The 26254-nt window shown below is 36.7% G+C and overlaps 1 protein-coding gene across 3 annotated transcripts in view; it reads left to right on the top strand.

Annotated features, from left to right (window-relative positions):
• The window catches only part of Pign (phosphatidylinositol glycan anchor biosynthesis class N), a 105988-nt gene that overhangs the window by 69557 nt on the left and 10177 nt on the right, over positions 1-26254 (top strand). For all 3 annotated transcript variants that reach the window (XM_055601354.1, XM_055601364.1, XM_055601371.1), the window contains exons 21-29: positions 1654-1762; positions 6392-6494; positions 11693-11795; positions 12981-13067; positions 16659-16714; positions 17056-17131; positions 18722-18795; positions 20769-20811; positions 22714-22766. In XM_055601354.1, the coding sequence (XP_055457329.1) occupies positions 1654-1762; positions 6392-6494; positions 11693-11795; positions 12981-13067; positions 16659-16714; positions 17056-17131; positions 18722-18795; positions 20769-20811; positions 22714-22766 (704 nt within the window). The remainder of the gene's footprint in view (positions 1-1653; positions 1763-6391; positions 6495-11692; positions 11796-12980; positions 13068-16658; positions 16715-17055; positions 17132-18721; positions 18796-20768; positions 20812-22713; positions 22767-26254) is intronic.

Raw genomic sequence — 26254 nt, forward strand, 5'->3', positions numbered from 1 at the left:
CCAAGTGCACTGATAAGGGTCCTCTGACCCTAGCCTATCAGGTCGCATCAGGGGTGGCTGCATTGTCTTCCTCTGTGGCCTGCCAAGGCTGTTCCCCCATGGGGGGTGGGGGGAGGTGATCAAAGAGCCAGCCACTGAGTTCATGTCAGAGACAGTCCCTGTTCCCATTACTAGGGTACCCACATGGACACTGAACTGCCATGGGCTACATCTGTGCAGGGGTTCTATGTTATCTCCATGCATGATCCTTGGTTGGAATATCAGTCTCAGAAAAAAATCCTTGTGCCCAGATTTTTTGGTTGTGTTGCTCTCCTTGTGGAGCTCCTGTCCCCTCCAGGTCTTTCTATCTCCTATATGTCTAATATCCACTTATAAGTGAGTATATAGACACACCATGTGTGTCTTTCTGCTTCTAGGATACCTCACTCAAGATGATCATTTCTAGTTCCCACCATTTGCCTGCAAATTTCATGATTTCCTTATTTTCAATTACTGAGTAGTATTCCATTGTGTAAATGTAACACAATTTCTGTATCCATTCCTCAGTTGAGGGACATCTGGGTTGTTTCCAGGTTCTGGCTATTACAAATAAAGCTGCCACAAACATTGTTGAGCAAATGTCCTTGTTGTGTACTTGAGCACATTTTGGATATATGCCTAGGAGTGATATAGCTGGATCTTGAGGAAGCAATATTCCTAGTTGTCTGAGAAAGCGCGGGACCGATTTCCAAAGTGGTTATACCAGTTTACATTCCCACGAGCTATGGAGGAGGGTACCCCTTTCTCCACAACCTCTCCAGCATGTGTTGTCACTTGAGTTTTTTTATCTTAGCCATTTTGATGGGTGTAAGGTGAAATCTCAGGGTTGTTTTGATTTGCATTTCCCTGATGACTAAGGATGTTGAGCATATCTTTAAGTGTTTCTCTGCCGTTTGATATTTCTCTACTGAGAATTCTCTGTTTAGCTCTGTACCCTATTATCCCATTAGTTAAAAATAGCAATTAATCCACTAGTTCAGGGTTTAATAGACATTTTTCCATACAACTGGATCATGCTTATTATGGTTATGCATATGGAGTCTGTTAAAAATGTGTCAGCACAAAGGGAGACAATGCAGAAATGAATGGGAGTCACTGTGTTGCCATAAAGCAGTTTTTACAAAAACAGCTTTCAAGCGGACTCCTCATATATAGTAACTTATAATGAACATTTGTACTGTTATTAGTACAGAAATATATTGAATAAATAAATAAACAAATAAATAAATTGAATAAATAAATAAATAGTACTGTAGTACTGTGCAGAGGAACAGAGGTGGGAAATGCACTGAACTACACACTCCCTTCCAATTGCATAATTTAAGAAACCTTCAACATTTGTAATAGATACTTCTCAAGAAAAGCTCCGGTGAGGTATGCCATAGCATACCAGTGTGCACATTGACAGTGTGCGTGCCTCATCTCATCCTCAGGCAAGTCTCTGGCTTACCATGACAGTACTTACCTTGTAGCTCTGGAGCACGAGAAGGCAGCCTGGCTCAATTCCAGTATTTCTGCTATGTTCCGGTTTTTCTCAGCACTGTTTAAGCATCTTCCTAGTGTGTTACCTCTTCCTCCCTTCCCTTTGCTAACCTGTTTGGTTTGTGTCTTCAGATGCTGAGTATAGTGCTGTCTATGTATGTTGTGTACAGCACCCACCACAGTCTGTTAAAGAAAGAAGGACTGCCTCTTCTGAATCAGATTGTGAGCTGGGCAACGCTAGGTAAGTGGCCACTCAGGCTACATTGGAAAACTTTACCTGCAGTCACTTATCTTAAGATAATACCTTTATATCTGTGTTATTGTACTGAAAGAAGTAGTATTGATGAGGGAAAACTATAGCCAGCTATTTTTTTTTTTTTTTGTATTTCTCTCTGGAGTTTGACAAAGAAAAGTAGAAGTCTTGTGAACATACCTGGAATAATAAGAGTTAACTTGTTAAAATATTTATGACTTGGTAATTGGACTGTATACTTATGAACATCTAATAAAAATATATTGAATGATTCCAGAAGAGAAGTTTTATGAATATTCATTCTGTATATGCACCACATATATGTAATTTTCCTGTCATTCTTTACATTTCTAGGTCTTACAGAGATTGAATTTTGTGTTTCCCTTTCTAAAACCACTAGCTATTTTTCAGCATGATGCATATTTTATGAAGCTATGACGGTATTTCCAATCATGTTCCTCTGTATAGCACCTTTATTTAAGAATGTTAGAGGTGGGGCTGGTGAAATGGTTAAGTGTGCTTACTGCTTTTGCAGAGGACCTAGTTTGAACTCCTAGCACTCACATGTTGGTTCAAAACTACCTCAAAAGTAACTACACAGATGGGGAAATTATAAAGTCTTAAGGATATCAAAGGAATGAGTTATTTGTATTTTTGCACACAATATTTCAAGTTCTTTTGCAGAGGCAGGAGGATCTCCATGAGTTCCATATCAGCCAGGTCTACACACTGTTTGAAAGAAAGCAAACCTAAAGAAACAAAAACAGTTCCTTTGGCCAGGAGTGGTTGCATACACCTTTGATGCCAGCACTGGGGAAGCATATGCTGGGTGTCTCTTCAAGATTAGCCTGTTCTATATGGAGAGTTTCAGGCTAGTGAGGGATACCTAGGGAGGCCCTGTCTGAAAAAAGAAAGAAAGAAAAAACACCATTGTTTGTTAATCTAGACTCTTGTCCTGGTCCGAGTATATATCGTAGTAGAGTACTTACACATGCCATCCTACCACCTCCCACCAACTTGGATATCCTGTGCAGTTTATTCATGTCTTTATTGGTCACATTTTAATTTTGGAATGGTGGAAAAAATATTAGAATCAGAATCAGTCAATCTACATAAATATTTCCCTGGGAAAAGTTTAAATATGAAATTACTTCCTTAGCATTGGAACAGCTAGGTATTAGCTTCAAGATTCCTGCCAAGTGGTATGAAGCATGAAATATCAACTCATAGGAAAGTCTTCAGTGTCACCAAAGATGTCCTCCCAACATTGATACTTCATGGTCTGGCGCCAGTAGTCATATTTTGCTTACGTTCATAGTGCTCAACTAAACAACATGTTAATATGTTCATATCACTTAGAATAGACTCTTAATTTCTCTTTAATACCTTGTTATTTCTTTATGTCGAAGGCCAGCTTTGACTACATAGGGTTAAACTGAGTTGGGATGTAGTGTGGAGGAAAGAATCCAAAAGCTGATAGCTCCTGCTATCTCAGAGCCAGCATAGTTTGTCACTGTAGAGAAACTTTGGACTCTTTAGGGGCCACAGAGCTGATGGCTCCTGACAGGGGCTGATGAGAAGGAAAAGAGAAAGGAGAAAAGAAGCACATACACACACACACACACACTTTGTGGATGAAGCAAAGGCAGGCTTCAACACAATTTAACAAATTCACACATACACACATATATGCATACATATACATACATACATATATGCAGACAATCAGACAGATAGTGGATGGAGCAAAGCACATGCTCCAACAACCAACACTTTATTTTTTCTCTCAGACTTTTTATACCCCCTAAAGCAAAGTTCTGTATGTAAGAAGAAAAACTACCTCGTCACCATAAAAGCAATTATCATAAAAACATAAATCCATTACAGAAGAGGGAGTTACAGCAGTATTGTTGGTTACATATTTTTCTATTGAAACTTGTATCTAAGTAAACGTTTCTTTATCTAACTCTTTGTTCTACAAGTTCATTGTATGTTTAAAGCAATAGTTTTGCATGTCATAGGTTAACAAGGTTTAAGGTTAACAAGGTTTGAGGAGTTACAGCAGAATTACTGTTTATGTGTCTTCCTATTAAGACTCATATCTAAGCCAGGTGTGGTGGGACATGCCTTTAATCCCAGCACTCAGGGAGGCAGAGGCAAGCTGATCTCTGAGAGTTCAAGGCCAGCTGGTTTACAAAGCGATTCTAGGACAGCCTAGGCAACACAGAAAAACTCAGTCTGGAAAACAAAAAACAAAAAACAAAAAAAAAAAAACAAAAAAACCCTCGAATCTAACTTAATAATCTTCAACTATCTTTTAATTTATGAATTCATTGAAAGTTCAAAGCAGTAGTTTTTTATGTCTTAGGTTAACAAGTTTAAGCAGGACAAGCCTATAGTTGCAAGTTTTCTCCTATGCTAGCTGGTTTCAATCTATATTTTGCTAAGAAACAGGTCATCTCTTAGTCTTATTTTCAAAGTTTTGCATAGCTAAATTAGCCAATTATCTATCCCTGTCCATGGCTTATCTTATCATGGTGCATACTGAGACCCATGATCTAGATGTAACCTAGAGTGAATGTTTTTTTCTTGGTCATAAATCTTCCAAAACTCTTTCTCTTTTTAGTGCAGTTTATGTGCTTGTGACACATGAAGGCTCATAGAATTCCTCTTGCAGTTTTTGCTAGACTTTCACAGGGACTTAAAATTACTTGACTCAAATCAGGAATTCTATAAAATCATTATCAGAAATTATAAAACAATCAATTCATCTAAACAGTATTATTTCATGAAACAAATCAACATCTTCATGTTGATCTGCAATAAATTTGCCAACAAAGTGGGCTAATAATACCCAGGAAGCAATCACACCAGACTATAGGCAGTGAGGGTCTCCTTATGCCCAGTAACATCATGCCAGATATATGAGGAATACAGAAATGACAAGCATGGGAAGGTGTGTCAGCAGCAAGAAGCAATCTGGAGACAGAGCCCCTGGGGCCATGGCTCTCCAAGGTACACACATCACAGCCATGGAAAACAGTGGGCCATCTCCAGGTAGCTCACTTACCCACTGCAGTTCTTACTCGAATGGTGTCTGTCACCTTTAGTCAAAAATAAAACCAAAATGAAATATTCAATATTTCAAAATTGGTTTCATTTTAAACTGGCTTTTGTTATGGCTGTAGTGAAGTGATAAAATACTTGCCTGCCATACCTTGAGGCCTTGTGTCTTGGGAAAAAAAGAATCCATAAACAAAAGAACAAACAAGAAACGCACCTGAAATGACTTAAAATAAGAAACATAGCAAGTTATTTCTTGCAGTTAAATATTTATCAGTTAATAACATTATTGATCTATCTACACATCATAGCTAAAACTTTACAAGTAGGACTTGCAGAGCTTTGAATCTTACAGGGATTTATAGCTTTAATTAAAATTATCTGTATATTTAGCTTACTTTACAAGATACTGATTACTAATAAAGATATCAGCCAATACTAAGCATTTTATAGGTGAAATTGTACTCAAAACTCAAAGCAAGTTCTCTTGAATGTCACCATATTTAACAGATATGTGAGCTTTTTCTTTAATGGATTAATAAATTTGATTGTTTAATTAATAAGCCAATTAGTGAATGATTCAGCAAAACATCATCCAACTTTCATATTCTGAAGCACCTGGTATATTAAGTGATTGTATACATTTGCTCTCTGAAACATACAAAAGGTATTTGTGTTTGCTGTTGCTGACCCTTTTCATCACCTTGCCCACCTTGAGGTAATTGATTTTCTAGGATTAGGTCCACAATTTTGGTATATGCTGACGTCATTCTCTCCTGCTTCTGATATATCAAGTAGCACACTACAACTCTAGATACCTACTTCTCTGACAGTAGACACAATCTATTTCTAGGGAATACATTGTCTTTGAACATAAATGTCTAATTAAGAGACAGGTTCCGGGGCTGGAGAGATGGCTCAGAGGTTAAGAGCACTGGCTGCTCTTCCTGAGTTCAATTCCCAGCAACCACATGGTGGCTCACAACCATCTATAACGGTGTTCTCTTCTGGTATGCAAGCACACATGCAGTCAGAATACTGTATAAATAATACATAAATCTGAAAAATGAAAGAAACAGGTTGCTGCTGGGTATGGTGGCACATGCTTTTGTTCCCAGCACGTGGGAGGCAGAGGCATGTGTATGTCTGAATTTGAGGGCAGCCTAGTCTATAAAGCAGGTTCCAGAACATCCAGGCCGGTTATACAGAGGAAAGGAAAAACCAAACCAAAACAAAACAAAACAAAATAAAGCAAATGAACGAACAGAAGACAAGTTGCTTAATCTTAAGTGATACATTTATTTCTTTAGAAAAGAATAAATTATTCATATGGGAGTTAATATCATTATAGTGATCTATTTGAATAAACTTGATAAAACTTGAGTTATTTAACTGAAATGTAATTTAAGTTAAGAATGTACTTACTGCTTTGTTTTTCCTACAGAAATCCTGGGTTGTATTAAAGATCATACAAATGCTAAATTTTGTAAATGGGTGTGGATTGTTTGGGTCTGTAGAACTGATATAGGACTGAGTGGCTCTGTTTTCTTGCAGCATCTTCCTTGGTTGTGCCCCTCCTGAGTTCCACAACCCTCTCTCAGCGACTGTCCAGCACACTTCTTTCTTTGATGTCAACCTACTTGCTTCTAAGCACAGGGTATAAACTTTTTATCTATTTAATTTTTTTTTGAGAATTTCATGAGTACTATATTTTTATGCCTTCCTCTCTCCCTCCAACTCCTCCCATGTCCTCTCTTGCTCTTAAGTTCATGACCTCTATTGTTACAAATATTTATATTATTTTATATATGTTATTTATATCACAGAGCTATATAATAATACATAATATGTTATTGTATATTATATTACAAATATATATGTATAAACTTTTCTTAAAATATAATTTCACAATTTTAAATTGTAATTGTTAAATATAGTAGCTTAGCTTTGGTAGTGAAAATATTTTCTAAATCTTGAAGCATAAATTATAAATATATTCCACTCTGTAAGTATGTAACTTGGCCTATAATTTGTTTTATTTTTCTCATCATTTTAATATTATTATCTGTCTTCTATTTTCACCTGTTGGACTTGTTAAAATTTTATTTAAGTATAGTGTTAGGAAATCCTGATGATTGTGGCAGAATTTTAAGTCTTAAAGAGTTTTTAAGAAGGACTTTTGTTGTTTTTTTGTTGCATTCTTCTAATGCATAGTGGTATGATCTCTATCCCATTAAATGACTGTACAGCGAGGACTAAAATAGAAATTTATCTCCAACACAGAACAGCATCATTGCTTCCTATTACACTTAAAAGTTCTATTGTTTTAAAGCTATTCAAAGGCAAGGATCTAGCAGAAAATACAAATAAATTTTAAAATAAATTGAAGAAAGCTTGTGTTTATTTAGGATTTAAGTCTTAATTTAAAGCTTACGTCTTTTCTCACCTGAGCTAAAGTTTGGGCACCAGTGTGACCTTCAGCTCTGGCATATGAAACTCTTTCCGTTTATAGTGACATCTTGTGACACTCCTGCGTGTTTGTCACTGCTTTTACAGTTATGATCTCATCCTTCATGTTCCTTACTGACATTGGTAGTGTTTCATTTTCTGGGTGTAAAATATCAGAGCACCCAATTTGGCTTTTTCAGAGTATGTGTGACCAGGAACTCTATTAAAACTTATTTTTTAATATTTTTTTTCCTTTATTACTCTTTTATTTTGTTATCTTAAAGAAATCCATCATGTGTGTGTTTTGTTTTTTTAGCATGTTTTTATTTTTTATTTTTTTGCAATTTATTCATTATATATCCCAAGTGAAGCCCCCTCCCTTAGTTCCTCCCAGTCCCACCCTCCCTTTTTCTTTCCCCCTATTCCCTTCCCCTCGTCCACTGAAAGGAGGAGCTCTCCTCCTTTGCCATCTGCCCATAGCTTGTTAAGTTTCATTAAGAATGCCTGGATCTTCTTCCTATGTGGCCTGTCAAGGCTGTATCACCAGCAGCAAGTAATCAAAGATCACGCAACCAAGCTCATGACAGAGGCACCCCTGCTCCCCTTACTCTGGAACCCACATGGAGCCTGAACTGCTTGAGTTTAAACAAAGAATCTGACCAGTTGATTTGGCATGAACCCTGAAACATTACTTTAAAATGAAGTGAAGGCAGTTTTTTATAGTTCCCATGTTGACTTTGAAGGGAAGAATTTTTGCCTCCCTCCCACCCCACTCCCCAAACTGAACTCACTGTGTAGTCCCATTTGGCTTTAACCTCTAATTTCTTGTTGCTGTGGGATCCTGAGTGCTGATATTCCAGGCATGTAACCAAAGCCCAGTTTGTCATTTGAATTTAATTTTATTTAATTTTTCCTTAAATCCTATAAGGATGAAGGATGTTACTTTCAGATAAATGATAAACAAAACAGAAAAATTGAGTAAACACCACTAATAGTTCAAACTTGGACTAAAACATGGGATCTTGATTCAAATTAGACTCAGCCCAGAATTCACCATAGTGCTATGAGCAGGTTATCCTCAGCTGAAATGATCTTGTAAGGCCATCTGGGGTCAAGGCCTGATCAGTCTTGAGGAATCTTAGCTGTTTTAACTATGTATTAAACATTCTGAAAAGCTTTTTCCAGTCAGATATGTGAAGTGAGTGGGCAGTAAGCTCCTCTCACCAAAGGTCCCACACATCCTATTTTTTCCTTCTCTGTGATTGACATATTTGTGGGACACATCTGTGAACATATGACATGGACATTATGAAAACTTTCCCTGGTTGCTTAATAAAGAAATCTTAATGCCTTGGTTGCTTTGAGATGTACAATTTTGAAATGAATCTTGAATTGTGTGAGAATCAAAGTGTTCTTATTCAAGAGTGACAAACATAATTTGAAACTGCTTACATTTTCCTTTATTGTTGTTAAAATTTTATAATAAATAATTCTATTACGTTATCAACCTTCAGATTAAAGTATGTAAAAGTTTTTAGTCTACATAAGAAATTGGAGGCTAAAATCTTGTCAATTTGGGATGACATATTGTTCTATTAAGAAGTCACACTTAGAGGTTTGCTTGAGAAAATAAACATTTTAGAATAAAGAAATGTGTACTAATTCTTTAACAGTCAATAATGTTTTCACCCTTTTCAGGTTCAAAGGAATGAATAATAGATTTTTAAAGTGGTGGAACATGCCTGTAATTCTAAGCACTAAGGAGACTGAGGCAGGAATTGTGAATTTGAAACCAGCCAGTGCCTTATAGAAGGAACCTGTCTTTAAAAGCCAAAGGCTTGCTATTTTAGATTTTTTTCTTGTTGCTGTGATAAAATAATCTGACAAAATCAATTTAAGGAAAAAGTGTTTTGTTTTGTTTTGTTTTTTTTTTTTTTTGTAATATAGTTCCAGGGTCAAGCCCATCACAGTAGGGAATTCAAGGTGTCAGGAGCTTGAAATAGCTGGTCATGTGCATCCATAATCACCAAAAGAGAGTAATGACCACATCCTAGTGCTCATTTGCTTCTACATTTTGTGCAGTCCAGTGTCTCCTACAGAGTGTGGTATTGCCAGCATTGACATGATTAAGGTAATCCCTCCTAGGCGTGCTTCACAGGCCCATCTTCCAGCTGATTCTAGATCCTATCAAGTTGACAGTAAAGGTAAATGATCACACAGGGAACATAGAGTCTTCTCTATAATGTACAGGGGCCTGGCTTCAATTTTTGCCACTATAAAAAGTCAGTTAGTAATATAAAGAAATAAAATATAAATCCTAGAAATAGATTAGATTGGAAATAAAGGATCATAAGGAAGAAAGAAAGGATAGTTTAAATTTTATTTTAAGTTTAAAAAATTAATCCTTAATATAGAGTGAGTTTATCCTGTAATTTACTTGTAGACAAGTATTATGATCATGTTTTCAATCATCAGTTTAATGGTCTTGAGAGACCCTCAAACAGATTATCATAATGACATCCATTTTGTTTTAAGAAAATCAAAATTAAGAAAGTTCATGCCTAGAATCAGAATATTGCTGTTGAGTATCACCATATTAATGAAAGCGTTAAGAGACAAACCTGTTTCTTGTTGTGGTGTGGCTCAGCCCTAGAACACAGCTTTAATCAAAGAGCTAGATAAAGTCAACCATAGGTCAAAAGGTGGAGAGGGAGTAAACAGAAAAGAGGGACACTGAGTTGAGGATATTTAAGACTGTGGAGAAGGAGAAAGGGCTTTTTCACGCTGGATTGTCATCGGCTGAGTAGGAAGGTCAGCTGAATCTCTGCCTCTCTGAGCTAGTAGGTTTTCATCCCAGCATCTGGCCCCTGAGTCTTTATTGGTAAAATCGAACATTGGGATTTGTTTTAAAAACTATAAATATCAGAATATGTATTTAACTTTGAAAACGGTCTTGAAGTGCACCTGTAATCCCAGCACTTAGGGAGGCAGAGGCAGGTGTATCTGAGTTTGAGGACAGCGGGGTCTACAAAGTGAGTCCAGAACAGCCAGTGTTATACAGAGAAAACCTGTATCAACAAAAGAAAAGAAAAAAAAGAAAAGAAAAGAAAAGGGTCTTGAGATAATGTGCTCTAGTCACTCAGATTAGTATGGTTTCTTGGTTTCTTATCAGTGTTACAAACCAGGTAGTTCTTCTCTGTTTTGGACAAAGTAGAAGTTTCTTTGTATAATTTAGTGAATATTCAAATATAAAATAAGTGCAGCTTTATTATATTATAGAAATAAGATAAGAGTAATCTTAAATTCTAACAATGCATCCTTGATTTAGTGAATAAAAAAGATTCATTAGTAATCAGCCCTGAATTAATTTTATGCAAATGAAAGCTATTATAATTCTTAAAAATCATTTGTTTGTTAAGTTGTTAAATATTTCCCTTTGAAATTTTTGTTTACATTATCCCTTTGCTTAACAAGCTATAATACAGATGTAAATGCCTTTTCAGCTCATTCCAGTCTGCACAAGGCCAAACCAACAGACTGCAATTTAAAGTTCCGTGTTTCATTACATTCTGTTCAAGTCCACGATGACATTTTGTTGATATTTCTGTATTAATTTAGATTTGAAGGCTGTATATGAAATATTGTCATAAGAGGTAAAGTCTCTTAGAAGGACTGTTTTTACCTGATCTTGTCTGCATGTTAGGAAAGGACCATAGCGCTGTTTGAAGTACTGAGAAATTTATGGTTGTGTGTAATTAGAAAGAACGACTTTCATATAAACTAAAACTGTTTGTTAAAGTCACAGTACCATGAGGCTGCATAGATGGTGAAGCAGTTAAGAGCACTGGTTGCTTTTTTCCAGAGGACCCAGGTTCAGCCCCCAGAACCCATATGGTACTAACCACCATCTTCTGTAACTGCACTTCCAGGGGATTCAATGCCCTCTGGCCTCTTTGATAGCAAACATGTAACAGTGCACACATGTCCATATAGGCAAAATACACACAGAAATTCTTTCAAAGTTATCATCTGCCTTTTCTTAGAGTTTGCGCCTTCTTTATCTGATTAATCAAGTTTTTTTTTTTTTCTTTCACATTTTCAGCATTCTGAGCACTAAGCAGTCAAACCAAGAGAATTATTACTGTAATGCAGGCTTGCAGTTGAGCTGTTCATGGCTATAAAATAGGAATTGTATTTTGCAGTGTTACAGTAAAAACTAGAAAGCTGATTTTAAGAGTTAGGAACTGAATAGACTTGAGCAGTGGAACTAGGTTGATGGCATCCGACAATTAAATTGCTGAACCATCTCCCCAATCTCCCATTAAAATTATTTTAAGAATGATTTCTAGTTTTGACTTTCATCTTTCCTTGTTAATGTTTTCATCCCTGTGCTCTCACTCCTCTTAGGTATGAAGCCCTCTTTCCATTAGTGTTATCTTGTCTGATGTTTGTCTGGATACACATGGAACAAGAGACTCTACGACAGCCTGCTGTTTCCTGTAAACAGAAGGTAGCTGTCTAACCATTGCTGCTTTGATTTGGGAATAATAAAATAGTCTCCATGTTACAAAGATGTTATGGCATTATTTTATCATAAATTCTTTTTGCTTAGAATCCTAGCATTTAAAAAAACATAGTAGATTTTACTTGACATTAATAATTAAAGTACACAATTAAAATATAAGGGAAAATTTGATATTGTACAGTTTTGCAAGATGTGTAGGTGTTGGGCTTTTCCTAGAAAAGTATTGGGAATCAGATAAAAAGTATCAGTATAGGGTGAGGAACACATCTCAGGGATGAAAGTGCTTGGCACTTGCTAACACCTGAGGAGCTGAGATCAAGTGGTAGGAGAAAGCCACGGCCTCCACATGTATGCTGTGGTGTGTGCGCTACATGCTTGTCCCCACACCTGTTTTTCTTCTGATAGTTTTATTTCATCATGAGGTGATATTTAAGTACTATTGTTTCTCTGGCCATCCAAATCCAAAATGGTTACTCTGTCATTTTAGTGATTGTGGCCCCTAACCATATCTTCAACACTTTACACACTCTGCTATGCTTAGAAATGGGTAAAAGCCAACCAGTTTTTAAGGGTGACACCACCTGGATGAGTTAGAAAGTTATGTGATATCTCTCATCTGTTTTGGAAGATAGTTCCCAGAAATTGGTGACAGAATACTATTTTCCTGAGGTCAGGTCAAAGAAGAGTGCCTTTGTGCACAAGCTTACCTAGCCCCAGCTGACTTCCAAGAGGCACTGCTCATTTGGAATAATTTTTCAGCACAGAAGCAGCTATATCAACGAACAAAGAAAGGGATAAATATTTATTTTGTGTCATCCTTTTACTATGATATAACTGATTCAAGAAAAACAGAACACTGATTAACTGAGGTCTCTGAATAACAGTTCAAATGTGAAATATTTATACAGGCAAAAGACCAGCTCTTACTTTAATGACACATGATAACATCATAACTCCAATTAGCATGGTACTAAAATATTTTACCTTTCAGTCAACTGTGTTAAGATATACCAAGCTATTTCACTGTTGTGAGGTTTTGTTTTGTTTTTTGTATTTTGTAGGCACAGTGTAAGTTCTTATCGGTGTTAACTTAGCCATTGCTAATTTATCTGTAAGTCTATATGTAAGCCAATTGCCATTGTGTATTAATGCATTTCTTGTTACCTTTAGCTTACCAGCATCCAGTTCACCCATAAGACTGATATTGCTCAGTTACGACAGCTGACTCTGGATGATATCCGTAGGGCCTTTTTTCTTGTATCCTTTGCTGGAACTTTTATGATCTTCCAACCCTATTTTAATAGAGTATGATGATATAGAAGGTGTTTCTGCTTCTTACTTAATAATGGTATTATATTAGAGGCTATTTAACTCTCTTCTCAGCTCACATATATACTTCTCATCAAAATTTAGCGGATGCTAGGCATTTAGCTCAGGGATAGAGTGCTTGTTTAGCATGCACCAAGCCCTGGGTTCAGTCCCTAATAGTGCAAACAAATACTTTTTTATCAATAGGGAAATGATGAAAACATGCATATGTTCCTACCATCCAGTGTCTTAACAGTTAAGAGTTTTTTCACATATGCATATTCCTTAAAAAGTAAAATGTGAAAGCTAAAACTCAATTCTTCTTTTCAATTCTCAATGCCCATTTAATTTCTTCTGCCCTGGAAGAAACCATTAGGAGTTTGTATTTTGTGCGCTGTGCCTGAGGCTTGCTAAGCCACACCTGTCTCACAGTTTTGTGTCTCAGAGGCTAGCGTGGAATTACTGAGCATTACAAGTTTGGAAGATGCATGCTGAAGACTAAGTTCAGAAAGACCTAGTGGCCAGCTGCAAGAAATTCATAGGCAGTTATTCCTTATTTATAATATTTTGCTTAAAATTTAATCTCTACTGAGGTAAAATTAGTAAAAATTAGAAATACTGGAGGTGTATAGCTTGATGCTATAGCATACACTGCAAAATGATCACACAAAGTAATCGTCACATCCTTACGTACTCAGCTGCCATTTGTATTTCTCCCCTCCCTACTTTCCTTCACATTTTTATTCCTGTCCTTCCTCTTTGCTTCCTGCCCTCCCTCTCTTGTGAAAATAATTAAGATCTACTGTCTTAACAGGCTTTATTTAACACAGTACAGTTCATTAACCATACTGTTCCTTAGCTGTTCAGACCTTTCTTATACATAAGTGAAAGTTCTGTCTTTTGACCAAATCTCCTTCCTTGCCCCTCTTCCTCATCCTTCCAACCACTATTCTATTGTCTTCTACAACAGTTTGTTTCCTTTTCTTCATTTTTTGAATCACTCTGTTCTTTTTCTTCCTTTGCCTGATCTTGAGCTATAGTTTTCCCAGTCTCCCTCCTTAGCCTGGTGCTATGTCTGATGAGCTACAGCCTTTCCTCTAGCACTGGCAGACACCCTTGACATCCACTTCTCCAGTTCTGACCTCAAGAGCTCCCTGTCCATCATTTACATGGGAATCACTAGATACCTGTGTCAGTTAAGTATCAACTTCTGCTCTTACCCAAAGTAGCTCCCTAGACAGCCTCCTGCCTTTGACATAGACTTCTGAACCAGTCCCCTAGGTAGCTTCCTGTCTCTCTCATGGACTACTGAACCAGTCTCCTAAGCAAGCCTCCTGCCTCTGACATGGACTACTAAACCAGCTCCCTGGTTAACCTCCTGACTCTGACATGGAGTACTGAACCAGCTCACTGGGCAACCTCTTGCCTTTGTCTTTCTTGTCTTTCTTGCTTGTATATCACAGATCACATGGATTTTTATTATGTCACTTACCTGAACTATTTTCTTCCAACATTATTTCTACAAAAGTTAAAGTTCAAACCTTTTATTAACATGTTACTAAAGTCTGTTTTACTTCATTTTTTACTATCTTTTAATGAGCCATTAGCATACAATACTTATCTATTGTTTCATGACAGTACAATGTATTTTCCCATTACATATACCCACTTTACCAGCATATTTAAATCACTTTAAGACTATTTCATTCACGTTATGTTCTTAGTGCGTACCTCTGTTTCATACAAGTACTAGACAGTAAATGTCAGTTGGTTAGGTGCTGAGCTCAGCAAATGTCTGCATGGGCACCTTTCTGGCTCAGCTCACCCACTCAGATGCTGCCTTTTCACTAGAAGTTGCCCTGATTTCCCTGCAGGGTCTCTGTTCAGCAGGTAAAACCACTTGGTGTGTACTGGTTAGTTTTTGTCAACTTGGCACAAACTAGAGTCACCTGGGAAGAAGGAGCCTCAGTTGAGGAATTGCCGTCCATCAGATGGCCTGTGGGCAAGCCTGTCAGACATTTTCTTGATTGGTGATTGATATGGGAGGGCACAGTCCACTGTGGGTGGCACTGCCCTGGGCTTGTGGTTCTGTTTGTATAAGGAAAGCAGGCTGAGCAAGCTACAGTTAGCAAATCAGTAAACAGCATCTCTCAATGTCTCTGCTTAGTTCCTTCCTCCAGGTTCCTGCTTCACCCTCCTACAATGATGTACCCTGATACCAGTTTGTAAACCTAATAAATCCTCCCCCCCCCCCAGGTTGTAGTTGGTCAGTGTTTTATCACAGCAGTAGATAGTAACGAATACACTGTGTAAGCCTGATAACCTGAGTTTAGTTCTCAGAACCCGCTGTGGAAGGAGAGAGTCAACTCCCCAAAGCTGTCTTTTACCTTCTACACATACACCATGAGTATTCCTATACCAGTACTCATGTACACATATACACACACACACATACACTGTGAGTATTCCTATACCAGTACTCAGGTACATATATTACACACACATACACTGTGAGTATTCCTATACCAACACTCATGTACACATAATACACACACACACATACACCGTGAGTATTCCTATACCAGTACTCAGGTACACATATCACACACACACACCGTGAGTATTCCTATACCAGTACTCAGGTACACATATCACACACACACACACCGTGAGTATTCCTATACCAGTACTCAGGTACACATATCACACACACACATACACCGTGAGTATTCCTATACCAGTACTCAGGTACATATATTACACACACACACACGTACACCAATAACAATAATATTAAAAAAAAAACACTTTAATAAGTGTTAAAAAAACGTTTGGCATTCTATTGCGTTAAGTTATTCTAAGGTAATTTTCTTTCTTTTTGAGGCTTTTGAAAAACTATTATGAGTTTCACATGTAGAGGACACATGGCAGTTACATAAAGCTATCTGGCGGCTGAAAATGTGCGATGTTCTAGTCCTACATCATTTTGAAAAAGTCATAAGCAAAAACTGCAGACACATTTCACCTTGTTGATGCTTGAGAAGAGGAGGGTAGGCTTCTCAGGAGGCTCCAGGAACCCACACACCTAATAGTTTTCAGGGCTTTGCTTTAGTTTTCAGATCGTTGTAATGTGCTCATCAGGAATACACTCAACCATTCCTTTCAAACAATTCACAATGATTAAACAGACAAAAAAACCAAATTGCTTTTGTGGTAGAACTGGCTTTTATTTTCCTAAATGAAAAAGAGATTGTAGCAAACTCCAGGTACAGAAGCTTTGGCTAAAGTGGGAAAAAAACAGGCTTGAACTCATGTCCTTCCCTCTATTCTAAATATAGAAACCCTTTGTGGGTACTTTGACCTAAGCTCCTGGAGAAAACATGCCTGATTAGGTTGCAGAGTTGGAAGTCTTTCTTTTGTAAACCAAGATTAGTCACTACTTACAAGATTGTCTTGACAATTAAATAAGAAGAAATGATTTGGAAAGAAAGAAATTGTATGAATTCTGACTTGTTTTGGTGTTTCCTTAACTGTGTGTAGGTTTTCTTTTTAATAACTGCATTTTTTGGAACTGGAAATATAGCTTCTATTAACAGGTAAATTTTTTATACTTATTTAGTTTGTGTGTGTGTGTGTGTGTGTGTGTGTCTGTGTCTGTGTGTCTGTGTGTCTGTGTCTATGTCCCATAGAAGAGCAGCAACTGCTCTTAACTGCAGAACAGCCCCTTTACCTTGTTTTATATTCAATCATATAGTAAAATGGAGTATACTATGATAATAAAGGACATTAACATTCTGATCTATTTTATGCATTCTAGTATGATTGAGTTTTAGTAAAAGTTGATTTCAGAGAATTGCTGAGCATCTTCTTAAAAGAGTATTCTTTGAGTCACAGTATGAATTCTAAAATCTTTACTCTTTCCTTCATCATTGTCTAGCTTTGACCTTGCCTCTGTGTATTGCTTTATGACTGTGTTTAGTCCTTTCATGATGGGAGCTCTCATGATGTGGAAGGTTAGTTTTCTGATTTTATTACTTGCATTAAATGAATGATATAAAGATTGTGATATTAAGGTTGTGTAATGTGTAGCATTATGATTGTAAAATATTTTTCATTGTAACAGAGATATCCTTTCAAACTTGGCACTGATGGAGGCAATCCTCTAACCCTTGCTTCCAGATATCATTAATCTTTGCTTTATTCTTAAGACTATTTGACTACAAAAGAATAAGGATTCTGTTAGCCCAAGAAAATCCTATCAGAAAAAATTAAAGACTGCTGGGGCATTATGCTCAAAACTGCAGTGTTGCTAAAGATGATGAAGCTTCCTGACCCCATGGGTCTCCAACCACAAGATGGCCACTGTGGTCTCGTCTTTTCCATGTACCTAGAACTCATCAATCTTTTCAATAAATGTGTCATTGAGTGTTCTGTTTATTTATGTGTCAGGCACTAGCTGAGCGCTGACAGTATGAAAGTAGTTTTCTAGATATAAAGATTATGGTGGAATATAGCCCCTCAACTTTTTTAATGTTATGGTATTGCTTTTCTGTTGCTGTGATACCCTGATAAAAAAGCAAGTTAGGGAAGAAAGGAGACACAGTTCGTCATGGCAAGAATGGCACAGAAGCAGAAGCATAGATCCAGCCTGGCAGTCAGGAAGCAGAGAGATCATACTTTATCTGCATACAGGAAACAGAGACAGAACAGGAGGTAGAGCAAGACTGTACACTCTCAAAGCTCACCCCAGTGATGTACTTTTTCCAGTAGGACTTCACCATCTAACGGTCATAATCTCCCAAACAGCACCAGCAGCTGGGGGACCAGTGTTTAAATCCATGAGTCTGTGGGGAACATTTCTCATTCAAACCATTGCAGTTGTTATACTTACTGTTCTCTCTACCAATTTTTTTTTCTATAGTGCTTGGCACGTTTTATGTAGTTAGTGTATATTTATTTAAACCTTCAGATACATAAGTAATAACTGTTAAAGGCATATATCCTCCTAGTAGTAGTTTTCTTACTGCACCAGTTTTACAGACTTTTTTACTACACTAATAGGTAATTTAAGAAATGATAAGAGGACATTGGGCAATTTCTCATGACCCATTCTCTAGTCTTTGTATATGTTTTCAAATTAATACATTGAGTATGAGTTTATAATCATAAATAAAATAACATTTTAAACTAAAAAAAAAAAAAAAAAACAAAAAACCAACCAAAAATAAAGTAGCTGAGTCATAGTGTAATACTATCTAAAAACAAGCTAAGCTCAGAGAGCTATGTATCACATCACGAGGCTTTGTAACTGATTCGCTTTAGGTATTTTCATATGCTCTTGGAAACGTGAACATTGTCATGAATCAGTAGTATGTGTCAAAATTTGTTAATGTTTGCTGTTATTCTGTGGTGTTAATGTCGGTTTTTAAATCAGGTCTCATTGTCCTGTGTGACAGTTGTATGTTTCATCTCTGTTTTCTGTTGATTGATACATATGAATTATTTGAGAGATTGGCAGTTGTTTTATAAGCAGAAATAGTGTTTGCTCCAACATGTTTCAAGTGCTTGTTACTAGTGACATCATTTGTTGTTCTTTGAAACAGATTTTAATTCCTTTTGTTCTTGTGATGTGTGCATTTGAAGCAGTTCAGATAACCACACAGCTGTCATCAAAAGGGTAAGATAAATGTTTAAGAAGCCCCGAGTTTTTCCGTTTTTCATGAATGAGAAAACATTGGAAGATGTTTCATGTGATTGCTATTAAAACCTTGTAACATAAATCATTTATTATAAATCAAGAAAATTTCTACTTTTAGATTTCACTTGTCACTAGAGGAAATCGGTTAATTAGGCCTTTTAGCAGACAAATATGCTTTCTCTGCAGTAAAACATTAGGATATAATTTAAGTTAGTGAAGATTCTCTAAAAATAAAATCATAATTTTAAATACTGTAGTTAATTTTTCATCTCTCATAGGCATAATGGCACCTACAAAAAAATGAAGGACTATCGTTGCAATGGCTTTTGGCTTATTTCTTAAAATGTATTAAACAAATTTGTTAACATTTCATTATATACGGATTGACATAAACTTTTCTGTGTATCAGTAATTTGCAAAAATGCACATTGACCAATGGGTGAGAAAGATTGTGATTTTTAAGATGCTTCTGAAGTAGTCAATCTTCAGCATTCAACATTCTGAAAGAGCAGTTGTCAACCAAGTATTTGCTTTTTTGTAACTCATAAAATTACCTCATCAGCACAGAGATTCTGTGAAGAACACTTATAAATAACAGCTTTATAAGTGAATCAAGCTGGTACAGTCAGTGCTAAAAGATGAATAGTATTAACATAAATTTACATGTTTTCTTGATGAGCTTAAGGTAGAACTTGGTTTAGCATGCTAGTATGTATTCACCATAATTTTTTTAAAGATATCCTTTTACAGCTTAGAAATAGTGAAAATCTTATTTCTAGTTTAAAATAGTCTTTAGTATATTTACATGAATTTAACAGTGAAAACATACTCATCAGTATCATACAGTTAACAGTTGCTCAAATGCAATAAAAACTAGTAAGTAACAATGTGCTTTTCTGCATCTCTGTTAGTAGACAAATTTTCAGAAGGAGTTTTAATTAAGCCTTGTATAAGAAGAACTGGGGGCAATGGGATGAAAACAGGAAACTTACCACTGTGTGTTTGTATACATGTATTTGTGGGCCTGTGTGTGGTAATTCCTGTGTTGAGACTAATGCACTATTAACACAAAGACAGAAAGCACAATTGGTAAAATCCAAGGCTTTAAAAACAAAACAAAACAAACAAACAAAAAAAAAAGTCTTCTCTTTTGACCTTTAAGCCATAAAAGTCATTGACATTTCCCCTGTATATCAGCAGCTCCCATGTTTAATATGCCATCCATTGAACTCAGTGATTCTATTATCATGTTGACAGGTACCTTTGAATCTCTTCTCTTTACCTAACCCATAAAAGCCAGGCTATAACTTCCCTCACTGCTTATCTGCTTCGTACTTGTTCATGTCTTTTCCTCCTGTGCATATATTCACAGTCAGTTTATTTTGTTTCTAAACATCTTAGAAGTTTTAGAAGTCTGGGGGACGAAGAGAATTTTGTTTACATTCTAGTTTTTTATTATACCCCCACTGCCAAGATGTAAGTTGAATGTAGCACACCAGCGAGATGACTCTACCTCTGTTAATCCTTACCCACACCTTAAAATATGTATTAGACAAAGTGAGGTAGAAAAGCCATTATTTTATTTCACATGACTTAAAACGAACTTTTCTAATTATCATTTATTTGTCCTGTTCCTCAGTCTCCGTAACTGGTTCATCATAAAACCATTTTTAATTTGGATACAGGCCATAAAAGGACACAAGATGTGAAAGTTACCTGACAGATGATGGGCTAAGAATGCTTAGGGCTGTGAGCAGTGAACATGCTTTCTGTGTGGGTGGTCTGCTCAGTACCATCAGCAGTCCTGCTTTCTATCCTTCCACCTTTATGGTTTTGCTTTTCTCTCCCTGAGTTACCTGAGGATATGAGGAGATTGTTCACAATTTGGTTCTAATGTATCTAAAGGTGTAGCTGTTACATTGTAAGTAAAAATTTTCCTTTATTTTTTTCAGCCTTTTTCTCATTGTTCTGGTCATATCTGACATCATGGCTTTGGTAAGACACTATTGAATATTTGTAATAATTAAGATCAGGAAACTTAAGTTTTGGGTCCATTTGATTGTGAGAAATAGGAATACATTTCTTTACATGAAATCTTTATATACTTAGTTCTCTGTGATGGCTGTTTACATAGGTACATTCCTTTTTATATTACTTATGCAGAAATTCTTCTTAAGTTGTTAGGTTTTTTTTTTTTTTTCTCATTACTTAAATTATTCAGGCTGTCATTTTATACTTAGTCTTTCCAGTTGTTCTCTTCATTTGTGCCTGAAATGAACCTTTCATAGAGTAACGAAAGAATCCAATTTCAGATTTAGGTAATATGTCACTCTTATTTGAAATACTGATTTTTAGTCCTCTCAGATTAAGAAAGAGAGAAAAAGAGTGAGTAAAGGAAGGAAAAGGGAAATACAGCTTTATCAATTGGGAAATGTTATTAGCTAATAGCTATAATCAATGAATTCTAAGTATGGAACTTAGAGGTGATCTTGCAAACAAAAAGAATGGATCTGTTTTAGATACTATATCTACTTTCAGGTTTGATGATTCTCTAGAAACCATCATAGAACTTGCTGAACCTGTTATATTCTCAGTTCTGGCTTATGACAGTGAGATCATATAGATAAGTCAGCCACAGGAGTTTCTGTGTGTGGGAGAATGCAGAGTTCTCTTGTTTTCTCCAGAGGCATGAGACAGCTATTCCTCAGCACAAAGTGTGACAATACACGTGGAACATTGCCAGCCTAGGTTTTCCTTTCCTTTTTAATGGGCACAGTTGACTGATCATTAATCTCCTCTTTCAAGAGTAGAAATCACACCATTCTGCCCAAAGATCCCATCAGAAATCACGTTTTTAAACTGGTAACCAGTGCTTCAGGCAGAATGCTTTATCAGCCATTCTAAGGGCCTAGAAATCACCTCCCAGTAGCCGAGGGCCATGCCTCTTTGAAGGTATGATTAATACCTAACTATATATATATGTATAGTTATATATATAAAATAATTTGCCATACTAATTGCTGGACACTTGATTTAGATGAGAGCATTTTGTATTTTGTTCAACTCAGTATCTAGTATAGTTTTCAAATTGATCACACATGATGTTAGAACAAAATCAGCATTCACAAAATGACAAATAGGCAAGAAGAGATGAGAATTGGATGTTTCTTGTTGATTTTGTGTGAAGAATCACGCAGTTTAAGTTGACAAACTGCTTTTGATCCAGCTTCATTGACTGGCATGATTTCATATCCCTTCTTTCCTGCTTTCTTTAAACCTGCATCACTTTGAATTTACTAAACTCTGTAATCCTGGTGTTTAACAGTCTAGCCCCTTTGCCCAGAAACAACTTCCACATCTGTCCCTCCAATTTCATCTTTATCTGATTCCTGCTTTTTACTTAGAGTTCACCTTCCTCTATTTCTGTATCAGTGCATGTATGCACACACATGCATTTACACACCTAACAATTTAAATGAATCAGTAGATTATGTATCTTGTGAGAAAATCATCTCTAGACCCTAGCAATGACTGTGATTAATCCATAGCAGAAAGCATCAGCAGATTTTTGAATGATCAGGTCATGTGTCTTCAGCAGGATCGTTGACATTTTTACTATTTTTATTAGAGTTGATTGGTTTTATTTCTTATTATTCACAAACATCACTTTGTTTGAATCATTTGATTGAATCTTAATTCCATTTGTGGCATTTGGGCAATTGCTTATTTAATACAAATAGAAGTTGCAGCTAAGGGCATATCCCTGTGGATTCTGGGCAGAAAATGATTCTTAGGGGTCAGAAGTGTAAAATATTCACCCCTTAAACAACTTTGTTTGTACATTGAAACTAAACAGTCTTTGTTTTTAATGGAGTCATATTATATTATCTTTTACAGCATTTTTTCTTCTTGGTCAAGGATTCTGGCAGCTGGCTTGATATTGGAACCAGGTATTGTACATAGTCACATAGGCTTTCTAAAAGTCGTTTGATATAGGTGCCATTATGACTTTGAGGCATGTTCAGGAAGTATCATAGATCTTATAGCTTTGAGTTGAGACACTTTTTAATTTTTGGTATGAACCACATTAACAGGTATTTTCATGGGATTCTGTGGGCAAGGCAGATGGATGTTTAGTGTGGAGAGAACTGGGACAACAGGACTGTATAAGAGGGACTCATGAAGCTAGTCTCAATGTAACTGTCCAGTGTCCTCCTGTATTCTTATGATCTCCCTATGGCTCCTTGGAAAAGTAAGGCTATTCATACTGCTCTGTGAATTTTATGTATTGGTGTAAATTTCATGCTGTCATTATCTGCCTTGTAGAAGCTTTAAGGGAACATGCTGTTATTTAAATCTGAGCAAGTTAGTTTCTCTCTTTCCAGTGTCTGATTATCACTTACAGTGATCTGTTCAAGGTCTTCTTTCTGAGAAGAAGAAAGCAGCATTGATCCTCCCACCTCCCCCCCCCCCAGTGGATTCTGAGACAGAATATGTTTTTATAAATTGATTTTTATTTCATTTAGTTAATATTTAGTCACACTTTGAGCTTCTAGGAATTTGTGTGGGTTTATGTAAGAGTGTATATTAGACATTACTCTTAAAACTCCCAGCCTGTACCTTTTTGCCTTTCCAGATACACTGGATGCTCTTAGACCTGGGGTCTGATGTGAATCTACATAAGAGCCGCTCATAATGACAGGTTTCTAATGCACACATGAGCAGCACTCATTGAACTTGGTGGGTTATGAAAATAAAGCGGACAGGAATTTAGGAGAGAGGCATGAAGGGAAGATTAGAAGGGGGAAATTGGGATATATATGATCATATTTCATTACATCCAAATACGGAAAAAGAAGTCTGGCATATTGACATATTGCTATAATCCCAGTGATAGGGACACAGAACTGGATGGGGCTTGCTGGGTAGCCAGTATTATGGGATCCATGAGTTCCAGGTTAAAAAAAAAACAAAAAAACAGTGGCAATGGTGAGATCCAACAACAACCATGTATATATGAACATGTGCACAGGCATACTACATACACAGACATATCTCACATACATACACACACATGCATACTGCATACACACACAATCTCAGATGCATATACACAGACACACACAGAGAATGAGAAAGAACACTAAATATACATAGTCCTATGATCTATGATTTGACCACTCAATTTCTAGGTATTTTTCCGAGAGAAGAAAAAATGTACACAGAATGATTTGTAGAGGAGTTTTTATAGCAACTTTTTTTCATAACAGCCTGTTGTGAACTCATGAATGGATAAATTGGTTCTGCTGTATCTAAAGAGTAGACAACTACTTGCCAGTGAAAACAAATGATTGATTGACTCAGCCTTATGAATAGATCTCAGAAACTGCCATAAATGAAAGTAACCAGATATCTAAGGGCATACCGTGTATTGTTTTACCACTTATATAAAATTTCAGACTACATTTCCAGAAAGCTAATGGAAGTCATGGAAGTCTGAGGAGTGTTGGGTTGATACAGAAGAGCATGTGTGAGTTTCTGTTGGGACGGAAATGTTCTAGGTATCTTGAAAACAATGGTGGCTACATGGCTGTGCCATTTGCCAACACTCAACTAATTGTACACTTAAAATAGTTATATTTTCTCACGTGGAACTTTTATCTTAAACTCAGTTGATAAAGAAAACCAGAATTAAGATAATTGTTTAAAATTGAAATGAACATGACATAAAAACAGTTAAATCCTCTTCTCTCCTAGCAGGGTCATAAATTCTTTTTGATTGAGCATCAATCAAATTAGTATCATGAAGATACTAATTCATGATTTGAAGGTCACCACTTTCTAGACAAGCTACAGAGAGAACTAGAGTTGCTTCTTCCAGAAACATGAAGGAATGACATCTTTACTGTTTGCTGTTCCTTTTTCTCATTCTGCATCTTAGCACTCCATTTCCTGCTGGAAATGAAAAGAAGAATGCTTCCCTGGCAGTGGAGTCAGAAAGCAGAAGTCTATGCCTGGGTCACTGTTTGAAGCTTAACTAGAAAGGGGAGGAGACATGTGCAGCATTTGTATGGGGAAACCTTCATTCCTCTTTTTGAGGCGATCTTCATTTCACATATTAATGCATGTGAGGGATATTGTGGTTAGAAGGAGTGAACATTCCTGAGTTCATTCAATCTGATTATCCTCTGGCACAGTAAGTTTCTGAAGGCAATTGGAGAGTCCAAATGGTGTGCAGAGCACTTCCCATAAATTGGAATAGGATTATATGTTGCAGTTCATACCCCATCTACCCAAAGTTGCTTATTTGGAGTGTGTGGACTCAAAAGCAGCATAATGACAGTTCAGGAGCTAGGAGTCCATGTAGCCCAGGCAAAGTAAAAACGACAAAACACTCATATTTCGAAGGTCCAGAATATCAGTCAAAGGATTGCAGAATAACACTTTGCCAAAAATAAACTGCACTTGTATTATGCCATGGTGTGTGCAGTATCTCCCACCACATTATGTCATACTCTTTTCATCCCCACACAAAGAAAAAGTGTCCTCTTACCCAGAAGATGTATCTCCTGTGGAGGCTGCAGTTGGCTCATGATACAGGCCCCTACATGCTTCAGCTTAGACGTAGCACTTTGATAACTGGAGGCTCTGTTTTTCTCACTGTCCCCTGTCCATGTCTGGACTTAGAGAATTTTCAGAGATTGTGCTTTGTAGCAAACTAAGCCTTTTTACAAAACCAACCAAAACTGGGACTTTGAGCTAGCTATGGTGGCCATTCTAGCTACTGAAGACCCTGTGTGAAGATTACAAGTCTAGAAACAGTTTCCACTAAAACTGTGGCTCAGAACTGAGAGAAAGGGGCTGCAGATATTAGCTAGGTGTTAGAATACTTGTAGATGCACAGGACTTGTTTCATGCCCATTGTTGTTTAAAAATGGTGGCTATATGTCTAATGGTATGTGTAATTTTTCCAGAGTGACTGTTCACTGTGAAGTTTTTAATATATCGATTAGGGATTTAAATGGGGAAAGAATGCCATATCTGGATCATATACTGATGCTGGTTTTAGTTTTGAGGAACCTCTGTACTGGTTTTCTTAGTAACTATGCTAAGTTACCAACAGAATCATTTCAAGAATTATTTCCTCCACAACATCCTCACATATTATTTTGTTGTTGTTGTTTTTGTTTTGTTTTGTATTTATGATGAAAACTGTTCTGACGAGGAGAGTAAGAATCTCAATGTTGTTTTGATTTTGCATTTCCCTAGTGGCCAGAGTTGCTGAACACTTTTCTCAGGCAGTTACCACAGTTTATTTTCACAAGTGCCTGTGCAGTTCACTTGCCGGCTTGCTGATTGTGCTACTTGTTCTTTTGCACTGATTGTTGATTTGTGTGTGTGTGTGTGTGTGTGTGTGTGTGTGTGTGTGTGTGTGTGT

Source organism: Psammomys obesus, unplaced genomic scaffold, assembly GCF_907164565.1.
Source record: "Psammomys obesus unplaced genomic scaffold, mPsaObe1.curated_primary_1811, whole genome shotgun sequence".
NCBI lineage: Eukaryota > Metazoa > Chordata > Mammalia > Rodentia > Muridae > Psammomys > Psammomys obesus.